The following is a 21033-nucleotide window of genomic DNA, read 5'->3' on the forward strand; positions in this document are numbered from 1 at the left end:
CAAGGTTCAGGAGTTCAACTCAGGGCCAACAAAGCTAACTTGTCAAAAAAAATTGTTATGGAAACAGCAATGAAGAATCCTTCTACACGTGTGTATGACCAAGAACAGGTGGAGATGGAGGACCTTCATAGCTGCCCTAAGTGCCAGCAGCTTAACAGGCAGTAAGAAAGAAAGAAAGGAAAGAGATTTGAAGATTTTATTTCAAGTAATAGAGGGAACTATTAAAAAGTAAATGGAATGATTTTTTTTTTAAAAACACATACAGATGGTCACAAGAAAAACATTTAGACCAGGACTTTGAAGAATGAAGTCAGGAAACATTTCTATACAGAAAATAGAAATTTGTTACAAATTGACACATAACCAATTAATAATTTTAAATCTATTTAATAGCATTCAAAGTAATGAATTCTTAAGAGATTAGAAGAATAATAAATATATGGATTTAGGTAGCAAGTAAACCATGATATAAGTCAATAGCAGAAATTGCTTAAGGGCCAAAATATTTTACCCCTGATCCTAAATATGCAAGGACTGCAAAGGTATCTACATTGTGCACAGTACAATGTACATTGACAGAGCATAAAGTGTTGCACTAATGTTAACCTACAGTAAGGTGTCAGAAATGATACCAGGTAAATTATTCATCCCAGAATTGATCCTGCTTGTTACAAAACTGAACAGCAAGACCAGAAAGTCCCACATTAGACGCATTGCTCGTACCGAATTAGCTACAATTTTAATATGGCACTACAGGAGATCACAAGTGTGTTGAGACTCTGAAGGTTTAAGAGAAAGAAAAATCAGGCAGAGTTCTTGCTACTGATCACTGTTCTGTGATTAACACATATACATTGTGGACGCTGGGTGATGGTAGCCTGACGATACTCACTGTCTAGGCCCACAGCTGAAGAATGGCCACTTGGGTGAGAAACCGGACACATAGTTTAGAGAACCATACCCCAACATGAGTCAGCACCTTGAGGAGGGGAGAAAATTTGGGAAAAAGAAGGTGTAGATTTTCATAGGCTGGTAAAGGAAATGCTATGTCTTGTGCATGATATGGCCCCAGTGAATTAAACCAAAAAAGCATTGCCAACTGCTTCAACATGATTAGTTTTTAAATTTAATAAAATCGTAGAAATTTTCAAAGTAGTACTGTTTCTTACAATAGGCATTAGTAATGTCAATTCCTGTTAAGTGAATAACTGGCCTTCCCACAAATGAAACAATAATGATGGTGTCTCACAGTCACATACTTTCTGTATGTTTTCAGTTTGCTAAGTTCTTAAAAACTAATTTTCTGCTGAAGGTGTTGACTCATGCTGGTTCCAGAGTCACCGGCAGTCCGTGTACCTTACCCATATAACTAGTCTTCATCTGCGAGCCTTTGATGTTGGCATGTTGTTCTACCCACAGAGGGATATCAATGTTGAGCCCAACTTTTATTTCCTTTGGTGGTCCCACACATGCACCTTCTGAAGGGAGTGCTGAAGCCCCAGTTGATCCCATGCTGGGCTGGGACCTGCTTTACTAAGGGCCTTCCTTTACTAACTGGGCCACAGAAGTCGGAGGTGGTGAAGGGAGAAGCTTAAAACTGCTATTAACTAGTTTGGTATGCTGGTCGAAACAAATATTATGCAACACATTATACCTAATCTAGTCCCTAACCAAGGTAAAACGCATAGGATTTCATCAGAAAAAGTATTCACTTAACAAGAATTTTCAAGCAAAACTAAATTTATTTGATAAAACATTATGGATATAAATAACATTTTTGGAATTTTCAGTTTTTGTTCTCACGCTTAAATGGAGTTGACTGTGTCTAAGATCAGTTGCTATCTTAGATTTTAGAAAGGCAAACAAATGTTTCTACCTGTCTGAACCTCTTTTTCAGCTCTTCGTCTGTTGCTTCAGGGTCTACCTGCAAAACCTGCGTGACAAACGATAGCGTTAATTACATTCTGCACTGCATTAGCATTTTAAGTGTCTTTATGAAACTGGTGGAGATCAACTGGGTTACTGAGTGGAATGGTAATCTTTGTAGCAGTCCCAAACTATCAATATTTCAAAGTTCAAAGTAAATATATTATCAAAGTACATATATGTCACGATATACAACCTTGAGATTCATTTTCCTGTGGACATACTCAATAAATCCATAACAGAATCAGTGAAAGACCACACCAACTTGGATGTTTTACCACTGTGCAAAAGACAACAAACTGTAAATACAAAAAGAAAGAAATAATATTAGTAAATAAATAACCAATAAATAGAGAACATGAGATGAAGAGTCCTTGAAAGTGAGTCCAGAGGTTGTGGGAGCATTTCAGTGATGAGGCAGTGAAGTTGAGTGGAGTTATTCCCTTTGGTTCAAGAGCATGATGGTTGAGGCAAAATAACTGTTCCTAAATCTGGTGGGACGAGAACTGAGCTCCTGTACCTCTTCCTGATGGCAGCAGCGAGAAGGGAACATGTCTTGGGTGGTGGGGGTCCATGATGATGGATGCTGCCTTCCTGCAACAACACTCCGTGTAGATGTGCTCAACAGTGGGGCGGGCTTTATCCATGATGGACTGAGCCGTATCCACTACTTTTGATAGGAACTTTCGTTCAAGGGCATTGGTGTTTCCATACCAGACCATGATGCAGCCAGTCAATATACTCTCTACTACAGATGTATAGAAGCTTGTCAAAGTTTCAGATGTCATGACGAATAAGGAAGTAAAGGCATTGCTGTCCTTTTTTCATAATTGCACTTGCATGCTGGGCCCAGGACATGTCCTCCGAAATAATATCACTGACCCTCTCCACTTCTGATCCTCCGAGGAGGAATGGCTCAGAGACCTCTGGTGTCCTCCTCCTGAAGTCAATAATCAGCTCCTTGGTCTTGCTGACGGTGCCAGTGAACAACACGGCCAAGTGTGACATCCTCCAGGTGGTTCACAAAAGACTATTTCTTTCAATCTTCTTTTTCTTTCAAATGTGGTTCTGTCTGAGCCCGTGATCTACCTTTTGGTTGGTTGTTTCTGAGCCGATCGAGCAAACTGTGGCTTTGCCGTCTCCAAGAGTGTTCACTGAGGTTTCGGGAGAAGTGTGTGGCTTCAAGGTTATGAAGCCTGGAGATGGGGGCACAAGTGCATGATCAACTCCGTTTCTCACCAGTTAAAGCATCAAGGAAGATTGAAAGTGTAAAGTGAATAGAGCAGGGGACCAAGCACACAACATTGCGCTGATGGAGACTGTGGAGGAGATGTTGTTGCCTATCCAAACCGCAAGTGAGGAAATGGAGGATCCAATTACACAAGGAGGTATTGAGGCCAAGGTCTTGAAACTTAGTGATTAATTCTGAGGGGATGATGGTACTGAAGGCAGAGCTGTAATCGATCAAGAGCATCCTTTGCTGTCCAGAAGTTCCAGAATTGAGTGAAGAGCCAATGAAATGGCATCTGTTGCCATTCTTTCTTTGTGATTGTACTTACGTGGAAGTTAATTGGTGCGGATCTAAGTTATTTCTCGGGCAAGGCTTGATGTTTGTTATGATACAGATAATATTGCCGAGAATATTTCATGTTTTACACAAGACAACAGTAGACACATTCCCAAAAACATTCAATTTTAGAAAGTATTTAAGAATCCAAATTGAGTACAATTGAGTAGAAATTGACTAATTTACTGCAGCGAATTCTTGGTAAATTAAAATTAGATATTGACCTAGACAAAAACTGCAGATATGATTATCACATTTCAGCTGTGTGAATAAGCAGTACCAGGTTTTCATTCTTAAATCTATGTTGCACAAGAAGAAAATAAGTCACAAACTGAAGTGCTCTCCATTGCCTTGGCTCATAGAAGGGTCAAGTATGATAAGGACATCAACTATTTTTTCTCAACGAAGAGATGGGGCTTTGCAGGCTGAGCCAGCATTTAATTGTCCATCCCACAAGAAGCTGGCGGTGAGCTGCTGCAGTCTTTGAGGTGTGGGTTTACGTGCAATGATGTTGGGGAAGGAGTTTCCAGGATTCTGACCCAATGGCAGTGAAGGAATGGTGATAAACTTCCAAGTCATGATAGTGTGTGACTTGAAAGGGAATTTCAAGTTGGAGGTATTCTCATGGCTTTGCTGCCTTACGCTTCTAGCTATTAGAGCAGGGTGATGGAAACCATAAGACATAGCAGCAGAATTAGGCCATTCAGCCCATCAAGTCTGCTCTGCCATTCCATCACGGCTGATCCTGGATCCCACTCAACCCCACACACCTGCCTTCTCACCATATCCTTTGATGCCCTGACCAATCAGGAACTATCAATTTCCACTTTAAATATACCCATGATCTTGGCCTCCACAGCTGTCTGTGGCACAGCATTCCACATATTCACTATGCTCTGGCTAAAAAAAAATTCCTCCTTAACTCTGTTCTAAAGGGTTGCCCCCTCAATTTTGAGGCTGTGCCCTCTAGTTCTGGATACCCCCGCCAAAGGAAACATCCATTTGGCCCACAATGTTGTTCCAAACCAGCTAAAAATTAAAAAAAAATTATCAAAAATACCCCAACTCTAACCCTTCCTACCTATATAATGTCCATATCCCTCCATTTTCCTCAGATTCATGTGCCTATCTAAACACCACTTAAAAGCCTCAAATGTATTTGCCTCTGCCACCATACCAGGCATCCACCACGCTGAGTAAAAAACTTACCTCTCACATCCCCCTTGATCCTACCCCCCTCACCTTCAATGCATGTCCTCTGGTATTAGACATTACTCACTGTCTATTCTATCTATCCTTCTCATAATCTTCCAAATCTCTATCAGATCTCTCCTCAGCCTCCACCGCTGCAGAGAAAACAACCCGTTCATCATCCTCACGTGATAGCACATGCCCTTTATACCAGGCAGCATCCTGATAAACCTCTTCTGCATCCTCTCCGAAACCTCAATAGTGGGTGACCAGAACTGTGTGCAAAACTCCAGATATGGACGAACCAGGGAGTTTTATAAAGTTGCAACATAACCTCCTGACTTCTGAACTCGATGCCTCGACTGATAAAAGCAAGCATTCCCTAAGCCTTCTTAATCACCTTATGACCTATGTAGCCACTTTCAAGCCGCTATGAACTTGGATACCAACAGCAACACTGTTAAGGATCTTGCCCTTAACAGAGTACTGTCTCCTTGCATTTGCCCTACCAAGGTACATCACCTCATAGTTATCTGGGTTAAACTTCATCTGCCATTTCTCTGCCCATATCTACAACTGATCTATATTGCGTTCTATCCTTTGCCGGTCTCCTACATGATAAACAACTCCACCGATCTGCAAACTTAAATGTTCATCCAGGTCAAATATATACATCGCGAAGAGCAGAGGTCCCAGCATAGATCCCTGCGGAACTCCACTAATTACAGACCTCCAGCTCGAATAAGTCCCTTCAACTACTACCCTCTGTCTTACATGCACAAGCCAGTTGTGACTCCAAACAGCCAAAGAACTGTTGACCCCATGCATCTTAATCTTCCAGACAAGCCTTCCATGAGGGACTTTGTCAAAACACCTTACTAAAATCCATGCAGACTACATCCACTGTCCAACCCTCATCTATTTCTCTCGTCACCTTGTCAAAAAATTCAGTCAGGTTAGTAAGACACGACCTGCACTGCACAAAGTCATGCTGGCTCTCCCTAACTGGGCCATGGGTTTCCAAATGTTCAGATACCCTACCCCTAAGAATTTTCTCCAGCAATTTCCCTACAACTGATGTGAAACTCATTGGTCTATAGTTTCCATGATTTTCCCTTGTTCCCTTCTTAAATAGAGGTACAACATTAGCCACTTGCCAGTCCTCCAGGACCTCACCTGTGGCTAAAGAAGATGCAAAGATACCGGTCAAGGCCCCAGCAATCTCGTCTCTTGCCTCCTTCAATAACCTGGGTTGAATCCCATCAGGCCCTGGGGAGATATCCACCTTAATATTCTTTAAAAGGCCCAACACTTCCTCCTCTTTAACCTCTATAAACACCTTAATATACTTATACACACAGCAACGATCTCCCGGTCCTCCATATTGCTTTCCTTGGTAAATACTGAAGCAAAATACTCATGAAGTAGCTCACTCACATTCTCCACATCCAAACAGATGTTCCCCCCTTTTTCCTTGAGAGGTCCCACCCTCTCCCCACTGATCCCTTTGCTCTTGATGTGTATATAGAATGCCTTGGGATTCACCTCAACACTACTCGCCAAGGGCTTTTCATGACCCCTCCTGGCTTTCCATTCTTTAGTTCTTTACTGGCTTCTTCATACTCCTCATGTGTTCCGTTTGATCCTAACTTCCGAATCTTTACATATTTTTCCTTTTCCTTGACTAAATTAATCTCTCTGGATGTCCAAGGTTCTCTTATCTTTCTTTCTATCCCCTTCTTTCCTACTAGCAGGAGCATACCTTTCCTGTACTCTGTGCAATTCATCCTTAAACATACTCCACATGTCTCATGTGGACTTGTCAGAGAAAAGGTGCTCACAATTAATGATTCTTAGTTCCTGCCTAATGCCCCTACAATTTGCCCTACACCAATTTAAAACACTCCCGCAAGGACCATACCCATCCTTAGCTATTGCTATCTTGAAAGTTCAGGAGTTGTGGTCACTGTTCCCCAACTGCTCGCCCAATGAAAGGTCAGTCACCAAGCTGGGCTCATAACCCAACACCAGGTCCAATACGGCCCCTCCTCACATGTGATTTAAGAAACCTTCCTGGACACAATTAACAAATTCTCCCCCATCTAAACCCCTTGCACTAAGATGGTCCCAGTTTATATTAGAGAAGTTGAAATCCCCCATGACAACCACCTTATTATTTTTACACATTCCCTTGGGACTAAGGGAACACAGGTCTATGTCTATGCATTTGATTGCAGACAGCTTGAAGCAAGGAAAAACTGGCCTTTATTGATGTAGTGAAATAGGACACTATGGCTCAGGTATATGTCAAACGTCAGAACAATATCTACAAAATTTTAAAATCGACTTACTTCAAACGGATTTAGGTTGATGTAGGTGGATCCAGGTCTCGTAAGTCTTTCAATTTGTTGTTTTGATGTTAGAACAGAGTCCCGCTTTTCAATTTGCTTCACCTGTAAGAATATAAAGCCTTCATTTACTACTGATGCTTCTGTAAATTATTTATAAATAATTTATGGATACAACATTAAAGAAATTGCTAATTGAGAAAAAAAGCAACCTAGGCCATCTTGAAAGAAGAAATTTATACCATAAGGTATAGGTGCAAAATTAGGCCATTTGGCCCATCGAGTCTGCTCTGCCATTTTCCCTCTCAGCCCCAATCTCCTGCCTTCTCCCCATATCCCTTCATGCCCTGACTAACCAAGAATCTAGCTAGCTACCGCTACCTTAAATATACCCAATGACCTAGCCTTCACAGGTGCAAAAGGCCACAAATTCCACAGATTCACCACTCTCTGGCTAAAGAAATTCCTCCTCAGCTTCATACTAAAAGAACGCCCCCCCTGAGGCTCAACCTTTTAGAACGGAGATGAGGAGGAATTTCTTTACATACTAAATCAACCAAAATGATGTCAACAATATGTAATTTGAATAAAAGCATGATGTCGTGTTGAAGCATTCAATTTTACCAGATAAACACAAACACAAGAGAGAGTGGAATTTGTGAAAAGGTTCCTCATACCAGGAAAGAAACGAAAATGGAATTAATGAAGAAAATATCTCAGCATGAAAACAACAATATTTCATTACAGCAGAACAATATTCAAACCTGGTAATCAATTTCATTCATTGTTTGGACCACGCTTCTGAGATTTGGAATACAAAGTGCAGGTTTTTTTTCCCAAAAGCAATTTATTTTTCCCTAATTCTTATTCTACTCATTACACCCATGTTCAGCCATTCAGCTGAGGAAAATCTGCCCTTACAAAATTCTTAAATCATGACCCAAAAATTTCAGATGTGGACTAAAATTTGCTCTTACAGAATATATGTGAAAAAAATGTAAATAAACAAAGTTCATTTATTTTTCCCTCTGACACCTGTCCATATACCTCCTCCCTCTCCTCCATTCAGGTCCCCAAATAGTCCCTCCAGCTGAGACGACACTTCATTTGTGATTCCGCTGGGGTCATCTATTGTGTCTGATGCTCCCGATGCGGCCTCCTCTACACTGGAGAGACCCGTGGTAAATTGGGTGACTGCTACGTCGAGCACCTTTGCATCATCTGCCACAAGTGGGACTTCCTGGTTGCCAAACATTTTAATTCCCATTCTGACGTCTTGCTCCATCTGCCAAAATGATGCCACCCTCGGGGTGGACAAGCAACACCTACATTCTAAGTGGATACCCTCCAACCTGATTGATTACTCCTTCCGGAAAACAAACCTGCCCCCACCCCCCACTTCCCCACTCTGACTTTTACTTCTTCTCACCTGCTTATTATTTGCCCCTGGGTCCGCTCCTTCTTCCCTTTCATTTTACCCTCTACCTTCACAAGCCTTCCAGGGCCTACTACAGTGAAGCATCCCCACAGCATAATGCAGCTGCCACCATGCTTCATGGTAGGGATGCTGTGTTTCTGATGATGTGTATAGCTTTTAGTCTGATGGCCAAAAAGCTCAACTTTAGCTTTATCTGACCATAGAACCTTCTTCCAGCTCATTCAGCGTCTCTAGATGCCTTCTGGCAAACTTTAGCCAAGATTTCATGAGAGTTTTTTTTCAAACAGTGGTTTTCTCTTTGCCTCTCTTCCATAAAGCTGTGACTGGTGAAGCACCCAGGCAACAGTTGTTGTATGCACAGTCTCTCCCATCTCAGCCACTGAAGCTTGTAACTCCTCCAGAGTTGTCATAGGTCTCTTGGTGGCTTCCCTCACAAGTCCCTTTCTTACACGGCCACTCAGTTTTTGAAGACGGCCTATTCTAGGCAGTTTTGACTTAACTGTACTCCAAGGGATATTCAGTGACTTGGAAATGTTCTTGTATCCATCTCCTGACTTCCTGACTTGTGCTTTTCAACCACCTCAGATACACACACATACATATATAAAATGCATATACATGTGTGCATGTATATAGATATATACACACACACACAAAAAAGACCATAAGACAAAGGAGCAGAAGTCAGTCATTCGGCCCATCGAGTCTGCTCCACCATTTTATCATGAGCTGACCCATTCTCCCATTTAGTCCCACTCCCCCTCCTTCTCACCATAACCTTTGATGCCCTGGCTACTCAGATATCTATCAATCTCTCCCTTAAATACACCCAATGACTTGGCCTCCACTGCTGCCCGTGGCAACAAATTCCATAGATTCACCACCCTCTGACGAAAAAAATTTCTTCACACTTCTGTTCTGAAAGGGTTGAAAAGATTGAAAACTTCAATCCTTAAGTCTTGCCGTCTTGTACTAGACTCCCCCATCATGGGAAACAACTTTGCGAGATCCACTCTGTCCATGCCTTTCAACATTCAAAATGTTTCTATGAGGTATCCCGTCATTCTTCTAAACTCCAAGGAATACAGTCCAAGAGCGGACAAACATTGCTCATACTTTAACCTTCTCATTCCCGGAATCATTCTAGTGAATCTTCTCTGTACCCTCTCCAACGTCAGCACATCCTTTCTTAAATAAGGAGACCAAAACTGCCCACAGTACTCCAAGTGAGGTCTCATCAGCGCCTTATAGAGCCTCAACATCACATCCCTGCTCCTATACTCTATTCCTCTAGAAATGAATGCCAATATTGCATTCGCCCTCTTCGCCACCGACTCAACCTGGAGGTTAACCTTAAGGGTATCCTGTACGAGGACTCCCAAATCCCATTGCATCTCAGAACTTTGAACTCTTTCCCCATTTAAATAATAGTCTACCCGTTTATTTCTTCTACCAAAGTGCATAACCATACACTTTCCAACATTGTATCTCATTTGCCACTTCTTTGCCCATTCTTCCAATCTATCCAAGTCTCTCTGCAGACTCCCTGTTTCCTCAGCACTACCGGCCCCTCCACCTATCTTCGTATCGTCAGCAAACTCAGCCACGAAGCCATCTATTCCATGATCCAAATCATTGATGTACAATGTAAAAAGAAGCAGCCCCACCACCGACCCCTGTGGAACACCACTGGTAACCGGCAGCCAACCAGAATAGGGTCCCTTTATTCCCACTGTCTGTTTCCTGCCAATCAGCCAACACTCTATCCACGTATGTAACTTTCCTGTAATTCCATGGGCTCTTATCTTGTTAAGTAGCCTCATGTGTGGCACCTTGTCAAAGGCCTTCTGAAAATCCAAATATACAACATCCACTGCATCTCCCTTCTCTAGCCTACTTGTAATTTCCTCAAAAAATTGTAATAGTTTTGTCAGGCAGGATTTTCCTTTAAGGAATCCATGCTGAGTTCTGCCTATCTTGTCATATGCCTCCAGGTACTCTGTAACCTCATCCTTGACAATCGACTCCAACAACTTCCCAACCACCAATACCAAGCTAACAGGTCTATAATTTCCCTTTTGCTTCCTTGCCCCCTTCTTAAATAGCGGAGTGACATTTGCAATCTTCTAGTCCTCCGGAACCATGCCAGAATCTTATCGATTTTTGAAAGATCATTGCTAATGCCTCCGCAATCTCCACAGCTACTTCCTCACACACAATTATACACACACAATTTTTTAATGTAATTCACAGCTTTTTCTACTATTATGTATTGCATTCTATTGCTGCAAAAAAGACAAATTTCATGATATGTATATGCCAATGTGTGGCACGTGGCCAACTGGTTAAGGTGTCGGGCTAGTGGTCTGAAGGTTGCTAGTTCAAGCCTCAGCGGAGGCAGCGTGTTGTGTCCTTGAGCAAGGAACTTAACCACACATTGCTCTGCGACGACACCGGTGCCAAGCAGTATCGGCCCTCGTGCACTTCCCTTGGACAACATTAGTGTCGTGGAGAGGGGAGACTTGCAGCATGGGCAACTGCCAGTCTTCCATACAACCTTGCCCAGGCCTGCGCCCTGGAAACCTTCCAAGGCACAAATCCATGGTCTCACGAGACTAACGGATGCCTATCTAAGATATGCCAATAATCTTAAACTTGCTTCTGATAATTTCTTGAGTTTTTTTAGGCATCACATAACAAAAAAAAAAATCCTAGAAACAAACAAGCAAAACAACAGATAGACTCTTCTCGAGCTTCAAGCCAGGTACAGGTCTCGATTATAACTGACGTTTCAATGATACACTCTGCTATCTTCTTCAGGGATAATGCCTGGGCAATTCTAGTCTGGTGGTATATGTAGCAAAACAACCTTCACATCCATGTTTGCATTATATGCTCTGCTTGTAACATGCAGACATTCTCACCTCAAAACGCTGTAGGGAATTCGGAAGGACAAGATCTGCCATCACTTGGAGAGTCAATGCCTGATCAAGAATCGTAAGCATGGTTTTGTGCATGGAAGGTCATATCTTTGAAAGTTATTTGAGGAGGTAAATAAGGTATAAATGAAAGTAGGTGAGTGGGTATTGTCTATTTGGACTTTGTTTATTTATTAAGATACAGTGTGGAATACGCCCTTCAAGCTCTTTCGCTCACCAATTCCCTGATTTAACCTGAGCCTAATCGAGAGACAATTTACAATGACCAATTGACCTCCCAACCAGTACGACTTTGGACTGTGGGAGGAAACCGAAACACACGGAAGAATCCCACGTGGTCACAGGGTGAAGATACAAACTCTTTATAGGCAGCGGCAAGAATTGAACTCGGGTTGCCAGTACTGTAAAGCATCTTGCTAACCACTACGCTACCACACCGTCAGTAAGGTCATTCACAAGGTGCAACATGACAGACTGACCTCAAAGATTAGGCCGCACGGGATTCAGAGGGATCCAGAATTCGCCAACAAAAAGCAGTCAGTACTGTGTGAAATTCACTTCTCCAACTGAAGGCCTGTGAGTTGTGGGATGTCTCAAGTGTCAGTATTGGAACCTGTTATTCACTATTTATGTAAATGATTAGTTGGGACCTGTTATTCACTATTTATGTAAATGATTAGTTGGGACCTGTTATTCACTATTTATGTAAATGATGTTGGAACCTGTTATTCACTATTTATGTAAATGATTAGTTGGGACCTGTTATTCACTATTTATGTAAATAATTAGAATATGAATGTTTATGATACGATTAGCATGTTTGCTGATGATACTAATTTAGGGACAGTGAAGCAGGATGCAAAGCATTGAAAAGAGATCTTGAGCAGTTAGGGAGATGGGCTGAGACAGAGCAAATGGATTTCAACTTACACAAGTGTGAGGTGATATAGTTCAAGACAAGACAAATCAAGTTTATTGTCATTTAACTATATATGTGTATACTGTCAAATGAGACAACATTTCTCTGGACCGGGCTGTAAAGCACAATAGTACACATAACACACAATAAATAAGGAAAGTAAGTCTAAAATCTACAGGTAAAGTATACATAAATTGCATAAATTAAATATTGTAAGGTACAGAACCGGTAACACTTTGAATACAATGCAGCAGGGAGTTCAAAAGCCGAATGGCCTGAGGGAAGAAACTGTTTCTCATCCTGACCATTCTTGTTTTTATACATTTAGATGTTCTAACCAGGCTAGGACCGATAAAGTAAATGGCAGGCCACTGACAAATGCTGGGAATAGAGGGACCCAAGAGTGCAGGTGCACAGAATACTGACAGCAGGTGCACGAGTAGAGAGGGTGGTGAAGACGACCTTGCGCATGTCAGCCTTTCTTTATCAGTCAGGGCAGTGAATTTTGAAGTAGGGACATTATGTTTCAATTACATAAGTCGTTGGGGACGCCAGAATTGGAGCACTTTGTACAGTTTTGGTCGCGCTCTCATAGGAAAGGCATTGTCAAGCTGGAGAGGGTGCAGAAGAGATTTACATGGACGCCACCTGGACGAGAGGACCTGAGTTATAGGGAGAAGTTGGCCACACTGGTTCTTTAATCCTTGGAGCGCAGGAAAATGAGGGGTGACCCTCACCAAAGTTTATAAAATCATGAGGACTATGGATAAGTTGACAGTCATAGTTTGTCCCAAGGTTTGGGGAGTTCAAAACTGGAGGATGTAGTTACAAGAGGGGAGAGATTTTGAAAGAGACCTGAGAGGTGATTTCTTCACACAGAAGCCAGTGAGCACCTAGAATGATCTGCCAGGGCAAGTGGTCAAGGTGGATACAACATTTAAGAGGCATTTAAATAGGAGCGAGTTTGCAGTTGTGGACCAAACGTAGGCAATTAAGACATGTTGACTTTATGACTCCAACAATAAAATACATAATGTACCACAGAGACTGATGGGTGGGGGGGTCAACAAATCCAAGAATGTAAATTAAAAATTAATTGTGCCTTCTTCACTGTTTCATGTTGTACCTCACAATTAACAGAACTGCAAAACCCATCTTCTGAATTTCCTATGGGTATATACTGTATATAAAAAAACAATGTTGCCTATTCGCTGGACCTTATTTGACCACAGGATGGGCATGCTTGTACAATGACCCTGAATGCGGTAACAGAACGTGGCTCAAGGACACCACATGCACCAGAAATCTGCAAGCCATGACATTCAGGGCCTGAAGAGTTACAGAAAAGTACAGCACGGAAACAGGCCCTTCAGCCCACTGAGCCCATGCTGAACCATTTAAACTGCCTACTCCCATCGACCTGCACTGGGACCATCGCCCTCCATACCCCTCCCATCCATGTACCTATCCAAACTTCTCTTAAATACTGAAATCTGCTTACATGCATCACTTGCGCTGGCAGCTCGTTCCACACACTCAGCACCTCTGAATGAAGATGTTGGCTATATTTTTTTGGTGAATGATGTTTTTCTTGTATTCATGTGCTGTGTGTGGCTGCTGGTACTGTGTTTTGCACACTGGCTCCAAAGGACTGCTGTTTTGTTTGGCTGTGTATGGTTAAATGACAATTACACTTGAAAGCTGTCAGACTTTTGTGAGTGTATTCTAAGTGAGCTGGGCAATTTCACACATATAAGTGAAATTTTGCTAGTTTTAAATTGCAACTGTCTTAATGGAATGAAAATAGATGCAATCTGATCCTCTCATCTGCCAGTTCTGTTACAAATCTGATATGCCACCAAAGACGCTGGCAAATTTCTACAAATGTACCATGGAGAGCATTCTAACCGGTTGCATCAACATCTGGCATGTGGGGGGTGTGGGAATCAAACTAAGCTGTAGAGACTTGTCAATTTAGTCAGCTCCATCATGGGCACCAGCCTCCATAGTATCCAGGAGCGGTGCCTTGAAAAGGCGGCGTCCATCATTAAGGACCCCCACCACCCAAATCATGCCCTCTTCCCATTGCTACCATCAGGAAGGAGGTACAGGAGCCTGAAGACACACCTCAGCAATTCAGGAACAGCTTCTTCCCCTCTGCCATCCAATTTCTGAATGGACATTGAACACGACCTCACTACTTCTTTTATTTCTATTTTTTTTGCACTATTTATTTAATTTACAGGTATCCCCCACTTTTCCAACGTTCGCTTTACGAAACCTCACTGTTACGAAAGACCTACTTTAGTTACCCGTTTTCGCTAACAGAAGGTGTTTTCACTGTTACGAGAAAAGGCAGCGCATGGGGAAAAGCAGCGCGCGCCCCAAGCAGCTGCTCTCCCCGGGAACGGCATTCTCGCCGGCATTGCTTAAACACGTGCCTGTGAGCAGCCGTTAGCAAGGTGAGTTCTAAGGTATCGAAGAATTCAGCCGTAGCCGGGAGGCACACAGCACATCTTTAAGAAAAAAGCCAAAATAAACATGCTAATTAATTAGCTCGTAAGGGTGTTACACTTAGCGTAAAACTAGACATAATTAAGCATTTCGATTGTGGTGAACGAAGTAAGGGCAAAGTGAGTTTGGCTTGTGGAAGTTGACGAAGATGATTTTGAAGAGGTTTTGGCATCTCATGACCAAGAACTGATAGATGAAGAGCTGACGCAATTGGAAGAGGAAAGGATAATAATCAAAACCAAATGCAGTAGCGAATGGACCGCAAGTGATGTTGTCCAGGAACTGAACCTGAAGCAACTGCATGAGATTTTCACTGCATTGATAAAGTACGACTTTAATTTTGAAAGGGTACGTCGGTTTAGGACATATTTGCAAGATGGTTTGAGTGCTTACAAAGAACTGCATGATAGAAAAATGCACAAGGCTCAGCAGTCAAGCATACTGTCGTTTTTCAAGCCTTCCACATCAGCCACAGCAGACGACGAACCTCGACCTTCAACATCGAGGCAGGCAGACATTGAAGAAGACGAGCTGCCTGCCCTGATGGAAACAGGCGACACCCCAGTGTCCCACTACCCCAACCCCCGGGCCGCAGACAGATTCCAATTCGCGGAGAATGCAGCGATAGCCGGGAGGCACACAGCACATCTTTAAGAAAAAAGCCAAAATAAACATGCTAATTAATTAGGTGCCGTCCGGCACGTAAATGTCGGCTCAGATCAGAGGCGATTGCCAATTGCATCGTCTCTGATCTGGGCTGACAATTACGTGCCGGGCGGCACCTAATTAATTAGCATGTTTATTTTGGCTTTTTTCTTAAAGATGTGCTGTGTGCCTCCCAGCTACTGCTGTATCCCTGCATGCTTCGCGGATGGGGATCGGTCGGCGGCCTGGAGGGTGGGGGCCACTGCACCACCCCAACCTCCAACAACTCAGCCTAACACACCATCATCAGTGTGCGCCATGTGTTCCCAATTCCCGTAAGTGATACTACACTGTACATACATTATTTCTACTTTATATAGGCTGTGTATTTTTATGCATTATTTGGTAAATTTGGCAGCTTCATAGCTTAAAGGTTGCTGGAGAGAGTGTTTTTGCCAACAGCGCTTGCGTGAGATTTTCACTGCGGAGAACAGTGCAGGCAATGATTGTGGAAAAGTATTTCTACTTTATACAGGCTGTCTATTTATCATATCATTCCTGCTTTTACTGTATGTTACTGTTATTTTAGGTTTTATGTGTTATTTGGCATGATTTGGTGGGGTTATTTTTGGGTCTGCGACGCTCACAAATTTTTCCCATATAAATAAATGGTAATTGCTTCTTCGCTTTACAACATTCCGGCTTATGAACCGTTTCATAGGAACGCTCTACCTTCGGATGGCGGGGGAAAACTGTAACTATTTTATATATTGGGCCAGCCAGTCCTGTAGTGGCATCAGCACTGGAATTCGAGGCGGATGGTCCTGAGTTCGAATCTGGCTGGGTCCCAACCAGGGCAGCCCGTATCCGTGCAGAACAAAGGCCTGGCAATCTACTTCCGTATCTTACCACGAAAACTCTATGGACATATACACTATCCATAAGGTTGCCATGAGTCAACCTATACTTACACACACACTGTAATTTAAGTTTTTTTCTCTATTATTATGTATCGCATTGTACTGCTGCCACAAAGACAACAAATTCCACAACATATGCCCATGATATTAAACCTGATTCTGATTGATCTATAATCTAAAGATTATAATGCAACAGCTTACAAGAACCTGGACAGAAGAGAGGTCAATATTCTGGATTCAAGTCCTACTACAGAAACTACCATTATCCAGCAAGTTTCAGATTACCAGAATCAGAATTCGTGGATGTCTGTGAAGAGTAAGAATTACAGGTCGTACACTGTATAAATTCTCTGATGTCAAATGGAACCACTGAATTCTCATTCAATGATGTGAAGGATTTTGTGAATACTAGGAATGTGACAAGGAATAAATAATTTCAAGTTTTTATTATTGTGGGTGGGTTCACGGACAGCTGTAAAAATTTGAGGTGTGTTGCAACCAACACCAACTGCACAGCCTGCTGAAGCCACAGCAGATATTTATTGACATGTGGAGCTCTCAGATAACTCGAGAGTCTTCAACAAGTTGAGATCATGATGGATTACTTGTTTTCACTTTGTAGAGGAGATGCTTTGCCATACTTTTAAAAGGCAGAGGTTATGGATTCAAATCCAAATGATAACTGAACAGTTACTGTCAAAGACCCATTTTCTTAATCAGCTCAGATAGATATGTTTTATTCAAGTACCGACACAAACACAATAGATAACATAAATATTTCAAAATAACTATTCAATGTTATCGAAAACTGCAGTCATCACAAAGTACTTAATAAATCCTTTGCTACACAGTTCATGTTATACCTCTGTTTTGCCTTATAGACATCTCATTGCAAACAAGAACAATATCTGATGCCTGCCCCATATCTCAACCAAAAACCACCCACACATCAGTAATAAATCCTTAACACTGTAGCCTAGAATGAAGAGCTGCACAGTACAGGAACAAGCCCACAATGTTGTGCCAAACTAATTAAACTAGTAATTAAAAGCTTAAAACATGAGGAAATCTGCAGATGCTGGAAATCCAGAGCAACACAGGACAAAATGCTGAAGGAACTCAGCAGGTCAGGCAGAATATAACGGGAAAGAATAAGCAGTTGACGTTTCAAACCGAGACCCTTCTTCAGGACTAAGGAGGAAGGGAGGTCAGAGTAAGAAGCTGCAGGGAGGGGTGAGGAAGAACCAGGTGGCAGGTGATAGGTGAAACCGGGAGAGGGGGAGGGGTGAAGTAAAGAGCTGGGAAGTCGATTGGTGAAAGAGATAAACAGCTGGAGATGGGGGAATCTAATAGGAAAGGTTAGAAGACCATGGAAGGAAGGGAAGAGGGAGAGGCACCAGGGGGAGGTGATGAGCAGGTAAAGAGATAAGGGGAGAGAGGGAAATAGGAATGAGTAACGGTGAAAGGGCCAGGGGGGGGCGCAATTACCAGAAGTTCAAGAAATCGATGTTCATCAGGTTGAAGGCTACCCAGACCGATTATAAAGTGTTGCTCCCCTTATAAGGGCTGGATAGGGGCTGCTCCCACTAACCAATCCCTGGCCAATGGAGATTGACGTATATAAAATCATGAAAGGCATAGAGGGTGAAAGAATCTAGTTCCCCCAAACCGCCCCCCCCTCCCCAAGGAAGGGTTGCTAAAAACAAGAGGACATAGGTATAACAACAGGAATTCTGCAGATGCTGGAAATTCAAGCAACACACATCAAAGTTTCTGGTGAACGCAGCAGGCCAAACAGCATCTGTAGGAAGAGGTGCAGTCGACATTTCAGGCCGAGACCCTTCGTCAGGACTAACTGAAGGAAGAGTGAGTAAGGGATTTGAAAGTTGGAGGGGGAGGGGGAGATCCAAAATGATAGGAGAAGACAGGAGGGGGAGGGATAGAGCCAAGAGCTGGACAGGTGATAGGCAAAAGGGGATACGAGAGGATCATGGGACAGGAGGTCCGGGAAGAAAGACAAGGGTGGGGGAGACCCAGAGGATGGGCAAGAGGTATATTCAGAGGGACAGAGGGAGAAAAAGGAGAGTGAGAGAAAGAATGTGTGCATAAAAATAAGTAACAGATGGGGTACGAGGGGGAGGTGGGGCCTAGCGGAAGTTAGAGAAGTCGATGTTCATGCCATCAGGTTGGAGGCTACCCAGACAGAATATAAGGTGTTGTTCCTCCAACCTGAGTGTGGCTTCATCTTTACAGTAGAGGAGGCCGTGGATAGACATGTCAGAATGGGAATGGGATGTGGAATTAAAATGTGTGGCCACTGGGAGATCCTGCTTTCTCTGGCGGACAGAGCGTAGATGTTCAGCAAAGCGGTCTCCCAGTCTGCGTCGGGTCTCGCCAATATATAAAAGGCCACATCGGGAGCACCGGACACAGTATATCGCCCCAGTCGACTCACAGGTAAAGTGTTGCCTCACCTGGAAGGACTGTTTGGGGCCCTGAATGGTGGTAAGGGAGGAAGTGTAAGGGCATGTGTAGCACTTGTTCCGCTTACACGGATAAGTGCCAGGAGGGAGATCAGTGGGGAGGGATGGGGGGGACGAATGGACAAGGGAGTTGCGTAGGGAGCGATCTCTGCGGAATGCAGGGGGGGGGGAGGGAAAGATGTGCTTAGTGGTGGGATCCCGTTGGAGATGGCGGAAGTTACGGAGAATAATAGGTTGGACCCGGAGGCTGGTGGGGTGATAGGTGAGCACCAGGGGAACCCTATTCCTAGTGGGATGGCGGGAGGATGGAGTGAGAGCAGATGTACGTGAAATGGGGGAGATGCGTTTAAGAGCAGAGTTGATAGTGGAGGAAGGGAAGCCCCTTTCTTTAAAAAAGGAAGACATCTCCCTCGTCCTAGAATGAAAAGCCTCATCCTGAGAGCAGATGCGGCGGAGACGGAGGAATTGCAAGAAGGGGACGGCGTTTTTGCAAGAGACAGGGTGAGAAGAGGAATAGTCCAGATAGCTGTGAGAGTCAGTAGGCTTATAGTAGACATCAGTGGATAAGCTGTCTCCAGAGACAGAGACAGAAAGATCTAGAAAGGGGAGGGAGGTGTCGGAAATGGACCAGGTAAACTTGAGGGCAGGGTGAAAGTTGGAGGCAAAGTTAATAAAGTCAACGAGTTCTGCATGCGTGCAGGAAGCAGCGTCGATGTAGCGAAGGAAAAGTGGGGGACAGATACCAGAATAGGCACGGAACATAGATTGTTCCACAAACCCAACAAAAAGGCAGGCATAGCTAGGACCCATACGGGTGCCCATAGCTACACCTTTAGTTTGGAGGAAGTGGGAGGAGCCAAAGGAGAAATTATTAAGAGTAAGGACTAATTCCGCTAGACGGAGCAGAGTGGTGGTAGAGGGGAACTGATTAGGTCTGGAATCCAAAAAGAAACGTAGAGCTTTGAGACCTTCCTGATGGGGGATGGAAGTATATAAGGACTGGGCATCCAAATTTAATTCCACATCCCATTCCCATTCTGACATGTCTATCCACGGCCTCCTCTACTGTAAAGATGAAGCCACACTCAGGTTGGAGGAACAACACCTTATATTCCGTCTGGGTAGCCTCCAACCTGATGGCACAAACATCGACTTCTCTAACTTCCGCTAGGCCCCACCTCCCCCCGTACCCCATCTGTTACTTATTCTTATGCACACATTCTTTCTCTCACTCTCCTTTTTCTCCCTCTGTCCCTCTGAATATACCTCTTGCCCATCCTCTGGGTCCCCCCCCTTGTCTTTCTTCCCGGACCTCCTGTCCCATGATCCTCTCGTATCCCCTTTTGCCTATCACCTGTCCAGCTCTTGGCTCTATCCCTCCCCCTCCTGTCTTCTCCTATCATTTTGGATCTCCCCCTCCCCCTCCCCCTCCAACTTTCAAATCCCTTACTCACTCTTCCTTCAGTTAGCCCTGACGAAGGGTCTCGGCCTGAAACGTGACTGCACCTCTTCCTTCAGATGCTGCTTGGCCTGCTGCGTTCACCAGCAACTTTGATGTGTGTTGGTTGGACACAGGTATAGGATCAGGAGAGATTGAAAAGGGACATCAGAGGGCAGTTTCCTTATGCAAAGGATGGTGTACATTTGAAATTATGGTTGAGGTGGTCCCATCAGTAAAATTTAAAAATCTTCCAGGTTAAGTACATGTATAGAAGGTCAAAGGGCCATGGGCCAAACATAAGCAGATGGGACCATTTCCTTGCAGAATAGATTCAGTGTGGATGAGTTGGGCCAAGAGGTATTGTTTCTGTACCGTATGACTCCGAGACTGCATATACTGGGATCTGGAGAAACAATGTGTTGGAGGAAAACAGGAGCAGCAGACAAGAGACAGGAACTGTTGAAATCCTGGAACAGGACACTGAAAAATCCAGGGTTTGGCGGGGGGGGGGGGAGGCACCCCGACCAATCATAAGACCACAAGGCCTTAAGATATAGGAGCAGAATTAGACTTTTTGGCCCATCGAGCCAGCACTACCATTCCATCAATCTCCTGCCGTCTCCTCATAACCCTTCATGCCCTAACTAATCAAGAATCTATCAAGCTCTCACTTAAATATACCCAATGATTTGACCTCCACAG

General features: G+C 43.5%; 1 protein-coding gene across 1 annotated transcript in view; it reads right to left on the reverse strand.

The window, feature by feature from the left end:
* dnajc8 (DnaJ (Hsp40) homolog, subfamily C, member 8) overlaps nucleotides 1-21033 on the reverse strand; it is a 59188-nt gene that overhangs the window by 37485 nt on the left and 670 nt on the right. The window contains exons 2-3 of the mRNA XM_063034771.1: nucleotides 7036-7137; nucleotides 1877-1933 (exon numbers count right to left, since the gene is read on the reverse strand). Of these exons, the coding sequence (XP_062890841.1) occupies nucleotides 1877-1933; nucleotides 7036-7137 (159 nt within the window). The remainder of the gene's footprint in view (nucleotides 1-1876; nucleotides 1934-7035; nucleotides 7138-21033) is intronic.

Source organism: Mobula hypostoma, chromosome 28 (assembly GCF_963921235.1).
Source record: "Mobula hypostoma chromosome 28, sMobHyp1.1, whole genome shotgun sequence".
NCBI lineage: Eukaryota > Metazoa > Chordata > Chondrichthyes > Myliobatiformes > Myliobatidae > Mobula > Mobula hypostoma.